Here is a 14,960-nt window from a genome sequence, read left to right as displayed (position 1 = left end):
TCAGTCAACTCAGTTATATCAAACCCGCATATGCTATACGTTCTATTCATACCATCCCATTCATCCGTATTACACGCTTTATCATTCATTTCCACTTTGGCACTCACACCCTATCACACAACTTACGACCATTCAGTTTACTTTACGTTCTTCCCTTTCTTACGTTTCCTACCATACTCTATCAAAACCAATTGCTGATCCTCCTCATGCAACAACCCCTCACGTACATGCATCACACGCACCGCTTGCATCCTGGAGGATCCACCCATTTGAACCCCCTTCACACTCAGTTTCCCGCATTCGCTGTCACAGTCACCCTCTTTCATCTACATACACTTGATACATGCCCTTCCATTCCACATTCGACACACTTCGCTCTCGGTTCTGAACACATTCTCGCATAATGCCCATTCTTACCACAGTTGCCACATATTACATTCACTGGTACCCCTACAACCATTAGCAATATGACCCACCTGTCCGCACCTGTAGCATTTAACCCCCCTATCTTTCGTACACTCCCTTACCAAATGTCCCGGTTGCCCACATCCAAAACACGCTCCCAAAGCCCACCTACACTCATTCTTTGTATGTCCTTCCTTTCCACATCTAAAACACTTCGCTCGACTTCCACTCATCGACCTTCCCTTTGTAAACTACTAACCCTAACCCGTCCAACCCAATGCTCCCCTTACAAACCCATCATTCATCCTCACTGGCACCTCCACATTACTTGCTCTTACACTCCTATCTATTACACTATCGGCCATTCTCATTGGGCCCCTCAACACTGCATCCCTAAAGCTTCCAAACTCAGGCACTCTCTCATCTACCCCAGCCCTTACACTTACACTTCTACTCTCTTTTATAACCCTGTCAAGCTCATAATCTTCTACAATTTCCAAAATTTCTCCCCAAGTCAACCTTTCATTCGTCCATCTTTTCTTCTCCTTCCGCTTTAAGTTCACAAATTCTCTAACTCCATCTGGCACTGTCCCTAACAACTTCCGTACTAACTCCTTACATTCATCTATCCCATCATCCCCAAACTTCTTCCTTGCCAACGTCTCCAGCCTACAAGCATACAATGACAAGGTTTCCCCAGCTTTCATTCTTGCCTCATCAAATTCATTCTTCCTCTTATACTTAACACTCGCTTTCATACGCCTCGCTTGCTCAACTAGTCTAGCTTTCACCTTGTCATACTCAACATCCCCCACACTCATAATAACCCTATACATATCAAGCAAAAACCCAGTCAAATATTCTCCTAATTCTCGTGCCCACACTCTCTTACTTTCCCCCATACTTATCCTGACAAAACCTTTCATACTCCCTAAAGAAATCATGCACATCCCTACTTCCATACTCATTATACCTTTCACACCGGGTACCTCCTCACATACATAGCCTTTCTCACTTCTTTCTCACTTTCACTCTCACTTTCACTACTTTCACTCTGTCCTTTCATACCCTCTTCCGAATACAAAGAGTCCACTTCCGCACTTACATTCATCTTACTCATTGCACTCTTCTTTCCCCTCTTTTTATCCACTTTTATCCACTCACCTCCATCCACCTCACTATCACTACTGCCTTCACCCTCTCCCTTCTTTCCTGCCTTTCCCACTTCCTTACCCTTCTTACCAGTTTCCTTTCCCTTTCCCTTCTTCCCTTTTTCTTCCCCTGACTTATCCTTACTTTCCCTCCGTTCCTTCCCTCGCTTTTCATTCCCCTTTTCCTTACCCTGCCTTTCATTCTCTCGTTTCTTACTTCCTACTTCCACATCACTTTCATCACTCACGCTTCCATTCACTTCTTCCTCCTTTTCTTTCTCTCTTGCCCCTTCACACGTTCCAGAGGACCTACCTCCAACAGCCCCTTCTCCAAAAACACCCTTGAACATACCTTTCACCATTTCTTCCACACTTTTCATCATTCCCTCCAACTTTTTATCCACCCTCTCTACTATCCTGTCTTCCATTCTCTCTTCTGACTCTTTCATCTCTCCTTTCATTTCTTCTTTTGCACTTCTTAGCATTCCCCCCACCTCCTCCAACTGCCTCAATCTCTCATTCTCACCCCTCAACCACGTATTCTCCTCTCTCAACCTTACCAGTTCCTCTTCCATCCTTCTCTTCAGTCACACTACCAGCCACCAATCTCAATTGCAGCTGCAATACCAGCTGCCCCACGTTGGGCGCCAAATATTATGTGGCGGAATTCACACCCACAAACAACACAACACGCAACACTCACCCTGATCCTCGGTTGCTGGAGATGGATAAGGTCCACGGTCGCCAATCACAGCACACAACCACGAAACAAAAAACTTAAACCGACCCTCCACCAACAATGAACCAACAAAAAAAAAAGAAGACACATGAACCATTAATGTGGTCCCAAAAAAACAGACGAACTCCCCGTTCACTCAAGGTTGGACCTCAACTGCCCAAGACTTCCCCAAAAACCGAAAAACTCCCGACAGACCGACAGACAGACAGACAGCGCCGTAAAACGAACTCCAACAACCGAACCACTCACAACGACAATTACACTCGCTCTCTCTCTCTCTCTCTCTCTCTCTCTCTCTCTCTCTCTCTCACAAAACGTTGGGAAATGCTAAATAAAAACAAATTTCTTCATCCCTCTATAAAGACTGAGACAGAGACCTGCTACGCTGCTTCTTCACAACAAGGGTTAACATCTCTCACAAACGAGTAACTATGTCAACCACTGCTTTCATAAGGGCATCAGAAGACAGAGCGCAAGAAATAGACACCATTGCAGAAGGGGTTCCAAGCTCTGTGAGGGATATGCTGCCGACAAAGAGAGAAAAAGCCACCACCAAGGAGGGGTTCCAAAGCCCTGAGAGACATACGCTTCCGATGGACCAGGGGTAAAAGCGAGACCACTAGCCATGCTGGTTAGGGTACACCAAAAACTGAAGTGGTAACACTGGTACAGCTAATAAGAGCAGCAGGGTTGGCAACTGTCCAGGTGGACAACACGGTAAAGCGAGAGGACAGGAAAAGGAATAATATAGGCCACCGAAGTTAGTACTCCTGGAAGGCCTAGAGAAGCTCAGATGCCAGCCAACTTCTGAACCTACAATCCTGAAATAGAACAAGATGACGTTGCCTCTTCCCTCGCGGGGGGGACCTCCCCAACCTGAGAGGGCTGGGGTCCCAGGTTAAATATCTCCTGATCCCTCTCCCATAACTTCCAAAGTCAAAGCTATGGAAGAATGGGAAGGGGAAAAGCAAATGGAGGAGAATGCAAGAAGGAACCACAAGGAGACTGAGGAGCGGCCATCGAAGGAGGGGAAAATATAGTGCAACAATAATTTTACAGAACCAATAACCTCTCTGGGAGGCATAAGTATTCTGTCTCTTCACTTTCGAAACAATCAATCATGTGAAGACAGAATTTCAGAATTTTGTGGTGACTGGGAAACAAGAGTTTATGGCAGAAATAAAGCCATTTGTCTCCACCATCCCAGTATCTGATAGTGCTACAGAGAAACGGCCAACACTTGTCCTCCCTTATGAAAGGAAAAAGCTCCCATTGGACATAGCTACCCAGCAAATTGGGACCTCTACGAGAAAAATCTCAGAACAGTCATGGTTAGATTTTATGCTAGGCTCCACCTATAAAAGAGCTTCCAGAGTCTTCCAGAACAATGTTCACTGCAGTAGCCAAAACACTTTCGTGGACACTATGGGGAGTACTCTACGACTTTCTGGAATATTGCATTAAGGCTTGAAAGGAAACATTGGTGACCTCCAAAGGGGAACCACATTTTGTTAGGCCTAGGCAATATGACTGCAATGTCTGATATCAAGAGGTTATGTTCATGCTGAGCTCCTCTCAAGTCAGTAATTGCTACAGTGCTTCCACATCCAGAAGTGGACTGGTTTGCCACATGCAAGAACCATCAACTTCCAGTGTATGTCTCTCTGAACCTGGATATTCAGGTAGTAGCAAGAGATGTATTTCTATAAGACTGGAACAAATGGAGGACGATATACCTTTTTCCTTCATTGTCCCAGATTTTGAACATTTTGAACAGTCTACTAGCTTTCAATGGAACTGCTTGCCTAGTGGCCCTGAGTTAGCCAAATAGTCATTAGTTCCTTATTTCTTCACCAACAGGAAAGAGAATAGATTCCATTGCCATCCGTTGTTCTATCCCAGACATAAGGAGGGGAAGCCGCCTACGCATCATCCTTTCTGAGTCATGACCTTCACATGAGGTTTTTTAAATCTAGTCTACCATGAAGATTATTTGCCCAACATTGCTAGGTACCTGGTGCAAAAACTACGGACTTCATCTATCCGATTTACCAGTCTGTATGGAAAATGTGGTTAGATTACCTCCGAACTGAGAGCCCAGTTGAAACCTACTGAAACATTTTTACATTTATTATCTTTTGAGGTCAAGCTATTTCAACAATCATACAGGGCAGGATTGGCAGAACCCTTGCCTTATGGTTTGCAAATTGATTCTAATCAGGAAATTGTTAATTCTGTTCTTCAGTCTTTTACACTGCAAAGGTCAGCTCCTGCAAAGTTTCCTATTACAGGCAGTCCTCGGGTTATGTCAGTCTCGGCTTATGTTGTTCCGAGCTTATGGTGCGTTTCAAAAATATTCATAAAGAAATCTGTTCTGGGTTACAGTGGATGTTCCGAGGTTATGTGCTGTAGGCGACGGAAGAATATTTGTACATTTTTGGCGGAAATTCCACACGATCATGGATGCACACCTCACCAGAAGCAAGGTATATCAATTGGGAAGTTTTCAAGACAAACAAAGGATTAACAGTAAGGCTTTCATAATTTTATTTCTCATTTTTGGCAATTTTTTAACATGGTGTTCCCGCTTACGCCGTTTTCTGGCTTATGTCACGGTTTAGGAACGGAATCCCCAACGTAACTTGGGGATTGCCTGTGCCTGGTCCCTGAATAACGTTCTTAGACTCCTGTCATCCCTTAAATTCATAGGCCCAATATAATTACAACTCATAAACTCCAAAAGGCAGTCTCCTTGACAGCTTTGGCATCAGGAGCTCGGATTAGCGTACTGGGCTCTCTTAGACAAGGACAACATTTCACCATTTATACACCTAGTTGTCATTTACTGTTTTCTCCTGGCCTATCACCCTGGCCAAGAATGAGGACCATTCAGAAATATTTCTTTCAGAGAAGTCTTCAAGTACACAGAGTGGTTGTTAAAGGCAGTATTCCTAAACCAGTGAAGGTGCACTTCTACAGCTAGAGCCAACATAATTAGGTAAGTCACTGTAAAACCACAAGGGGTAATACATTTATAGGTACGTGTTCTTTACTGCCAGACCCTGATGGATATCCAGACCCTGATGGATATCCAGAATAAAGAAAACAATTGATAACCTGTGACTTTACCTTGAATAAAAAATTCCTGAAACACTATTGACATGAGAGTGATGGTCATGCTGAGATATTGCTGGGGAAGGTGTAATAATACTTCAGCCAGACCCAACATAATTAGGTAAGTCACCTTTGAACCACAAAGAATAATACATACATTGGTTCTTGTGTTGGTTCCTGTTCTTTATTGTCACACCCTAAGGGTACCCGGAACAAAGAAAATGGTTAATAGCTTGCAACTGTATTTCAGACCAACAACTGATTTGGGTTGTTGGGATCTGTTTCTAGCTAAACCATTTTGTCACCTGTCAATTTCTTTTGTAAGCTCCTTAGAGGACAAACAGCAGCTATGTTATAACAAAACAGGTTTTGATGTAGGAAAAACCTATTTTGGCAGCCAACGTGAGTCCTCAAACCCACCTACTCTCCCTGATGAAAAGGCATGGGACTGGGGCGAATATTTATCTTGCAAAAACCTGGCATGTAATGAGGAAGATGTCTTACACACACTGTTTTCTCATCTGTTTGAATGGGATGTAGAGCCAAGGCAGTCGCTGTAGGACAGGAGATAGAGCCCTCTGTCCTGATTCCTTTATATTCTATCACTGTACCAACAAATATTATTCTGGCCAAGACTAAATATAAGAGAATTCTTTGTACTGTAATTGGTTGGTCTGTCTTATGGAGCCCTGGGGGAGACCATGAGAGTGCAACTCCTTTGAGGACTCACAGCGGCTACCAAAAATTGGTTTTTCCTACATCAAAACCTGTTATATGTATAATATAGTGATATAATTAAAATTTAAAAAAATTTATTCATAATTAACTACCATTATCATACCCACTACAATACTGAAAGCATCAGGATACAAACTGTACCTTCATACATAAGTACAGTGTTGGCCATGATCGTCAATACACTTATACAATATAAGCAATAATTTACATATAATATTTACACACAGCATATAAGAGAACAGGACAATGAAATTGGCTGTTTATTTAAAAAATTAATTCGACAATCTAATGATACTGAAATTACATTTGCTGATGGTACAAGTTTCTCTGGGAAATACTAGCACTATTAAGAACAATTCATCATAGTTGAAAAAACATAACTATCTTACCGTGCTATAGTTGGTAAATGTGCTTCATGGACAAAAGTAATCAAGTATGGAAGATGGAACGTTAGCAATTGCATTATGTTCTCTCCCCACTGTTCAACTGCATTTAAGAGATATTTTGTGCATGCTTCAATTGTCTGTCTTGTCGGTGACAAACTTTCCTCTTCACACTTAACACGCACATCAAAATTATTCTGATGGTAATGCAACACAAAGCAAAGCTTTTGAAGTACTAACTGCACCTGCAATGAGAATGGAATCTAAAAAGAGAGTGAAAATAATATCACCATCTGGTACAAGCTATTAAGCCGATAAAAGATCAATAAAAACAAAACTGCTTACCTCTACAGAATTCCCAGATCCACATTTTAGAATAATTAACTAAGGAACTCGTGTTATTTTCTTCTTTAAGAGTAAGCTTAGGGATACCTAAAGTGTGGTAGCCAGCAGCCTTTAATGATGCCTTAGTTATTTATCTCCCTATATCTTTCATGTTGAAAAAAATATACACCATACAAAAATGTACAATGCGTCTTAAATAGTTGAATGTCGCTAAGCAATATAAATTATTCTTAATCTAGACTTCATAAAGGTAACTTGGATACTTGGTTTTACATTTTTCTTTTTCCTTTCCTTTCCTTTCCAACACTTTGGAAACACTACTCTTTAAATATGAATTATAATCATAAGAAATAGAAAACATGTCCTTCAGTCAAGGACGTTGAATGTTGCTAAATATTATATAATTTCATTTACAGTATATAAAATGCATGGGTTTATGCATATATAATTAGTTGTGGGTATTGTACTATTAAACTTGTTGGACACACTGGATTGCCCTTAAATCTTAGAATTAATGATCATAGAAGTTTATGAAATAAAGACGAATATGATTAAGATATTTTTATAATTGTAGTAGTGATATAATTAATAGACCCAACAGGAAAAGAGGTATTAATAACAAAATGTTTGTTAATTTCATATATTTATACAACCTATTAATGAGGTAGTTTTAACTTTAACTAAAAGCACAGTAGATAATTATATCAAAGAGCAAAATTTTCGGATAAAAACTGAACAAAGCTTGAGTTTTCTGAAGCTATGTAAAAAATTTAAATTTTGAATACTGTTAGTACAGGAATTCGTAACTGATCTACTGAAATAGGAATTAAAAATCAAGAATGTTTATTTGGGGATAGGAATCTAAACAACTTTAAAACTTATCATGATACAGTAGTGAATTGTAACAAAAGTATTTTTATCTATTAACTCTTACAGGGTAGGCTAAATATACATTAACAATACCCTGAGATTGGGCAAAGTTTAAGATCAACCAATTTAAAAAAAAAATAACCACACCACTGAAAAGAGGATGATATGCAAATGCACTTGGTATGAAAAAAAAAATTCTAACAAATACTTCCAACCCTGTGCAGGGACTCTTTTCCAAGACACTCTTAAATAAATGTTAATTTTAGCAAGTTATACATGTTCCTTCTAATTTTTTTTACTTTATTTTGTAAAATTATAATTACAACTCTCATAATATTGCAAAAGATCAGAAACAAAAATAGCAACAATCCCTGAGGATATTTACAGATAAATTTCTGAGTCCAGCCCCATGTCAGCCGGTGAAATTCCATACTAACACGAATTTCTAGGTATAAAATGCTAGATATACCAGAGAAAAAAGAGCTTTCAGGAATGCTGGGGTTACTACCCCCAGATCGAGCGTCTTCCACAAGGAAGACGTGGGTATAACCAAGGGTGAGTGAAAGAATCACAACCACAGAGCCACACTCGATAGACATCCCCATGTCAAAACCCCTCGAAAAGAGCGGTGAGCCGTTCCAGCCCCCACGCTCATGCGCCTGCCAGGCCGGCGACACCAGCGCCACCTACACTCATTCCATTTTCTAGCACGTGATCGTCATCACCAAGAATTTTTGTGCTTTTGGTTTTTTGGGTGTTTCCTGCATTTTCATCATGTCTTCAAGCAGTTTTAACATCTCTAAGTTAAGTACCATCTTATTGTGGGGTTTTTATGATAAGTGTGGCTGCATCAGTCCGTATTTCTTCTATATGGGATTGTTGTTTATGATGCCACGGCGTCCCCCAGCCAGCCATGTCGACCGTGAGATTACCCTTCCAGTTTATTCTGTTCGGGCTGTCTCTTTGTCGTTATATTACTTATCTTTTTCCCCTGGATCTCATCCTGGCGATGTTTCCTGGGCGGGTGTTTTATTGGTGTTTTGTTTTTATATGACTGACCCTCATGGCGGGTTCCCTCTATAGGGTTTCCGTCATTCCCCGCTTAGGTTTCCCCTCCGGCATGGGTTCCCATGTTGGTCTTACTTATTTACCATTATTATTATTATTATCATATAGTTGTGTTGGTGCTATACGTATTTTGCTGCCTTGTTCATTCGGGGTAGCGTCAGCTCGATTGTCTGGCCGCTCCTCGGAACTAGGCTACGCACCTCGCACAAGCACATTATTCTTGGGTTATATATTTTATGTATATTATGTATATTTGTGATGGTTTTTTATTGGGTATTGGTTGTGTGGGTATCTCCCCTTGCCTTTCATACTGATAGGCTCGTATTGCTTCCTTGACCTCCTGTCCTCCTAGTAGGTCAGGCGTGGGGTGGACCCTCAGGTTGAGGGAGTTTTTGTTGCTGTTTCTCCCAGTGGCCGTTATTTGGGTGGCAGAGTGAGACCCCTTTGTCCTCCCCCTTCTTTTCGAAGGGGTAGAGTTCGTTGGGTGTGTCTCCTCTAGGCTATATTTGCCTTATCCCCCCCCTCTTTTGGCCCTGGTTGTACTTCGGCACAGAAATTTCTCTCCCTGTTGTTCCCTTCCCCACCCTTCCCTTGTCCCTCTCCATTAGCCTAGGCTATGCCTAAGCACGGGTGTTGACCTAGGCTTTGTCTAGGCAGGAGTCGGCGTGTCGAGACCTTGGTCGCTATCCCTTTTCCTCGGGGGTAGGCTTGTCCTGCCATCGCTAGTTTTATTTTCTTGGCGTGGCGTGTGATTGCAGTCAAGCGGGTGAAGCATTTTCCCTAGTCTCCTGTTTTTGCCTGACTTAGCCTACTCCTCTTCCCTACCCCACCAACCCTCCCTCCCCCTCCCCATCTCAGGCCAGCTCTTGCCTTTTCTCGTGCGGGTGACGCTAGATGGCGTTTTCTCCGAGTTGGGGACTTCCCCTGGTGGAGAGATTCGTTCCCTCCCAGAGCTAGTCCCCGGCAGCGCTGAGCTTGTTTTGATGTTTCGTTTACCGACTCTCCAAGGATCGAGCGGGTTTCGAACATTCTATCTTTTGTTCTCGACCTCTCTCCGCTGTTTTGCTTTAGTTGGGTTGATTGGCGCCTACTCCGGCTTATATATTATATTTGGCTTTGCGATGACGGTTGCCTCACCCACCTATGGTTTCTCTGGCGGGGAGGTTCGGGCTCCGGGGGGAGAGATGCCTCCGGTTTCCGGATATGATTCTTTCATTGTTACCATCACTTGTATCTTATATATATATATTTATATTTATCCTGGCGGAGTGAGAAGCTCACTCCGCCACTACACTTATTTTATATGTTTTAATTGAGGTCCGGTGTTTTGCCCTGGGGTTCCGCCGTCTTTATTGCTGGCAGCCCTTGTGGTAGGGCCCTGTTGACTCAGTTCTTCCGTTCCGCCGGAGTATTCAGGTGACCGGGAAGTAACTTGCCTACCACTCTGTTTAATTTATGTCTTGATGGCCCCGTCTCTGACGAGGGGTTTTTCTCTCCGCCGGAGTATTCCGGTAGTAGGTTGAAATACCCTGGCCTACCGGCTTTAGGTTGCTTAGAGTGGTAGGTTCATGTACTTTTTTTTTTTCCACTTACAGACTGTTCGTTGTGAGGAGCCGGGGTGCACCGCTTCCCTCCAGCAACCCTATGGGCACGTGGTGTGCCGGACCCACGCTGGCTGTGCGGTCCGGCTGGATGACCTTATTGTTTGGCACCCCGACGGCTGTGAGGTCTGCTTCGCTCTGTGCGCTAGCATCCAGGACGAGTCGGTAAGATATCGCTTCCCGTTCTTTACGTCCCTTAAATCTATTTAATGCTTATATTGTTTCCGGGGTTTATATTTCAGTTCAACCCTAATTGCCTACTCTCTTCCAGGCGGACGAGTCCTCTAAGAAGACTTCCCTTGAGTCTCTCTGCGCCTGGGTGGCTGGGTTCGGAAGAAATGTACCGTCGGGGAAGCCTTACGTCCTCAACGCCAAGTTGCGTGACTTGCTTTACCCCGGTGCCCAGGTTGCTGCTGCGGTTCCCGAGGAGTTGGCCAACCCCATCATCCAGCAGATCCGGGACGCAACCCAGCCACCCCAAGAGGATATCCTTTATGCGGAGGTGTCGGAGGACGTCGCCGCCTTGGACTTGGACCTGGAACCTATGAATACAGAGCCGGACCAAGTGGTAGGTAGCGAGGTAAGTGAGGTTGCGGGGGCGGGCGCCCTTTTTGATTCCCCATCATCCTCTGTATCTTCCTTTTCAGGGTTTGGAAAGTCTTCCATCTTGGGTGACAGGGCTCCATCAGCTGTCCCCAAGTTGAAGCTGAAGACTTCATGGAAGGCGAAGGGCTTTAAGTCCTCGTCTTCCAGGAAAGCATCTCCTTTCCCCCCGTCGAAGGCTAAGGTCCCTGTACCTGTAGCCTCCGGGAGCAAACCTGGAACCTCGGGCAAAGGCGCGAGTAAGAGGGCACCAAGACCAAGCCCTCCTCGCCAGCCTGCCTTTGACCCTGAGGCGTTTGCGAACTCGCTTCTTGAGAGGTTCTCGGCGGAGGTCGAGTCGAAGCTCTCCAAAATATCAGAGAAGCTTCACAGCCATGACAACATACTGGCGGGAATGGCTCGCTCCGGCGGAGCCGAACCGCAGTATGAGATCCCAGACACGGCTGATCTCCCTCCCTTCGATGTCGGGAACCCTTGGCGTTTTGCTCTTCGTGCCATTCGGCACGAAGACACCTTGACAGTTGAAGGTCTTGGCACGAGACGTTTGGAGGAGCTGGAGTTTTTCCCTCCCGATCTCCTGCCTCCTTACCCAGGCTTCGTTAGGCTGACGGAGGAAGCCTGGGTACGTTCGGACAAGGTCCCTAGAGAGACGGTGATCTTCCCTAGGGACCAAGCTCAGTCTACTCTCCTGCGCACTCTTACGGAGTGGCAGGCAGAGAACACCAAACTTACACCTTTCAAGGGCAACTACACCATGTTTGCCCTAGGTGATAAGTTGCCTACTCCCTGCATCAACAAAGTGGCTCTGGCTATGGCTCGAGCTTGCTTTGAAGGCAACCCTTTGCCTCAATTAAGGGAGACAGACTCCACCTCCCTGGTATTCCCAGGGGGTGAGGAGTTTTGGAGAGACGCCCGTCCACCTTCACTGTGGGAAAGCTGGACGCTCACTGCGCGTCTACTCAATTTAGCGAGCAGCTTCCTAAGCTCCCGGAAGCCTTGCTAAAGGCAGAATTTGAGGCCCGGACTAGGTTAGGCCGGTCCTTGAACTCCGTCTGCCTCACAGAAGCGACTGCCGTCTCCTGTGCAGAAGAGCCCTTCTTCCAGGTTCTGGCTAAATCCCTGTTAGCAGGGTTTCAGTCAGACCTATATGACTTTATGGTGGTTAAGCTGGAGTGTAGGAGATTCATCTTTGCCGAGGCCACCATACGTCATGAGCCTAACAAGCTCATGAAGAGCTCTATCTGGGGTCCTAACCTTTTCCCAGATGAAGACGTAGCCAGTGTGCTGAGCGAGGCTACTAGAGCCAACCAAAGTCTTCGCTCTCGTTGGGATATCTCTGCTTACAAGCGGAAGACCTCAGAATCTGGCGGCTCCCAGACCAAGTCTGGTAAACGATTCAGGAGACATAAGAGGCCTCATCACCAGACGGTTGTTCAAGCTGTCCCGGTCTCGGCAGTGGCCCAGCCCTCCACCTCTAAGGCTCATCCCCAACAGTATGTGCTGGTCCAACCAGCTCAATCCCTTGCTGCACCCTCGTACGTCTCCTCACCGGCGTACAATCCCACCTATGAGGGCCGTGGGTTCTTTCACGGCCTTAATAGGAGTGCAAGGGGGGGAAGAGGTCGGTCCCCTTACAGAGGCAAGTCTAACACCGCCCCAAGAGGAAAACCTGGACGTGGTAGAGGAAACAAACCTGCTTCCTCCCACTGAGAACAGTCAGGTAGGTGGTCGTCTTTACTGGTTCAGAGACCAGTGGTCCTTCAGTCCTTGGGCACCAGCATTGTGTCCAAAGGTCTGGGTTCGAGCTGGACCAAGGACCCCCCTCCCCTGATCAGGTTTTACCAGCCACCCTCCAGAGTCCTACAGGACTATGTGGCGGAACTGCTCAACAAGCGAGCAATAAAGAAAGTAAGGCACCTCAAATTTCAAGACAGGTTGTTCACTGTCCCAAAGAAAGACTCCGGTCAGCAAAGAGTGATTCTGGATCTGTCGCGTCTAAATCTTTATATAAAATGCGACAAATTTCGCATGCTTACGGTAGCACAGGGCGGACTCTACTTCGCGTGGAGCCGTCACCACCTCTATCGATCTTTCAGACGCTTACTATCACGCCCGGTTGCGCGGAACTTCTCTCCGTTCCAGGGTTTCAGACTCAGGAAACAAGCCTACTCCTTCAGGGTCATGCCTTTCGGTCTAAATATAGCCCCCAGGATATTTACAAAGCTGGCGGAAACAGTAGTGCAGCAACTCCGGTCCCGAGAGATCTCCCTAGCAGCGTACCTGGACGATTGGATAATTTGGGCACCAACAGTTCTAGAGTGCCGGAAGGCCACAGCCATAGTCATCGAATTCATGGAGTCGTTAGGCTTTCAACTGAACAGAGAGAAGTCCCGCCTGACTCCGGAGTCCCGGTTTCAGTGGCTGGGCCTCCAGTGGGATCTGTCCTCGTACACGTTATCCCTTCCGCCGTCCAAGCGGAAGGAGATAGCTTCCCTTACCAGGAAATTTCTGAGACAAAGCAGCATCCCGCCGGGCCCAAGAAAGAATCCTCGGCTCCCTTCAATTTGCCTCAGTGACGGACCTGCTCTTAAAAGCAAAATTAAAGGACATAAACAGAGTGTGGCGGAGTCGAGCCAATGTCAGGCTCAGAGACAAGGTTTCCTCCATCCCACGGATTTTAAAGGCGAGACTGCGGCCTTGGTCCACAGTCAGCGGCCTGTCCAAGACAGTCCCGCTTCAGTTCCCTCCTCCGGCGCTGGTGGTTCACACAGACGCCTCATTAAGCGGCTGGGGAGGGTATTCGCCAAAACAAAAAGTACAAGGAACATGGTCTACAATGTTTCAACGGTTCCATATAAACACCTTGGAAGCTATGGTGGTATTTCTGGATCGGGTCCCGTGTCAGCCGGTGAAAAAGTCTATTCAGCACTTATTTCTAGGTAATTCCATTGCTAGATACCAGAGAAAGCTAAATGAAATGCTGGAGTTACTACCCCCAGAGCGAGCTCCATTAGATGGAGTCGTGTATGGAAAAGGGTGAACTATAAAAACACGGAACCTTATCCTATAGAGATCCCAAAGTCAAAAGTCCCAGAGAGAGGTGCCGTTACAAACCCATGCACCACTCGCGGACAGTACACAAATCACCGCTAGCCTCATTCCATTTCAGCAAGCACCTACGGTCACACGTGTTTTCGTTGTGCTTTTTATCTTGTGCTTATTTGCATCATTATGGCATCCTCGCAAGGTCTTTCTTCATCAAAGTTGAGTACCAGTGTTACGTTTTTTATTTGAGGCGATTGAGGCTCCTTATTTCCCTTTAGTCTAGTAATTAAGGGGATTTATAACGCCCGTCTCGATCTCCTCTCGCGGCCTCACGTGACCTCCATGCGAGGTTCGTGAACTTGGGTCGCCTTGTTTTTCGATCTTTCTCGCTGTTCCTCTTCATGTTTAGGATATTTTTCCTATTCATGAAGTCTAATTAGTGATTTTGATTGATTAACTTTTGTTTCCCTTTGCTTCGAGAGTGAAGGCTGTCGTTAGGCTTCGGGCTACCCCCTCGGGCCTATTCGCCTCTTATCATTTCCTTTACATGCCTTATTTTTGCCCTTCACTTCTCTTAGCTTCTGGGAATTTTATTTTCGTTGGTACTGTTAAGATTATTTGTTTAATCTTTGCCCTTGCGTTCGGATGCATTTGATATTTGTTGATTATTATGGATATTTCTTTTGTTAGATGCCATTTCCCTTCACGTCCACTTCGGGTTAGGTGTGGTCCTCCTCTTATATTCGTTTTGTTAGTTTTTATCCATTTATCATGGGTTGGTTGTTAGCTTTAGTATTACCTTTTCTGGGGCGTTAGGCTATTGCCCCCCTTTTTTCCATAAAAAAGGGGGGGGTGGTCGATCATTCGTTTCGTTCACATGCCCATCATTGTGTTTTGT

General features: G+C 45.0%; 1 protein-coding gene across 1 annotated transcript in view; it reads right to left on the bottom strand.

Annotated features, from left to right (window-relative positions):
- LOC136853966 (uncharacterized) overlaps nt 1–14,960 on the bottom strand; it is a 222,665-nt gene that overhangs the window by 60,162 nt on the left and 147,543 nt on the right. Inside the window, exon 9 of the mRNA XM_067129883.1 lies at nt 6,537–6,775. Within this exon, the coding sequence (XP_066985984.1) occupies nt 6,537–6,775 (239 nt within the window). The remainder of the gene's footprint in view (nt 1–6,536; nt 6,776–14,960) is intronic.

The sequence above is a fragment of the Macrobrachium rosenbergii genome, chromosome 28 (genome assembly GCF_040412425.1).
Source record: "Macrobrachium rosenbergii isolate ZJJX-2024 chromosome 28, ASM4041242v1, whole genome shotgun sequence".
Taxonomy (NCBI): Eukaryota; Metazoa; Arthropoda; class Malacostraca; order Decapoda; family Palaemonidae; genus Macrobrachium; species Macrobrachium rosenbergii.
This window is presented reverse-complemented; position numbering and strand designations above follow the sequence as displayed.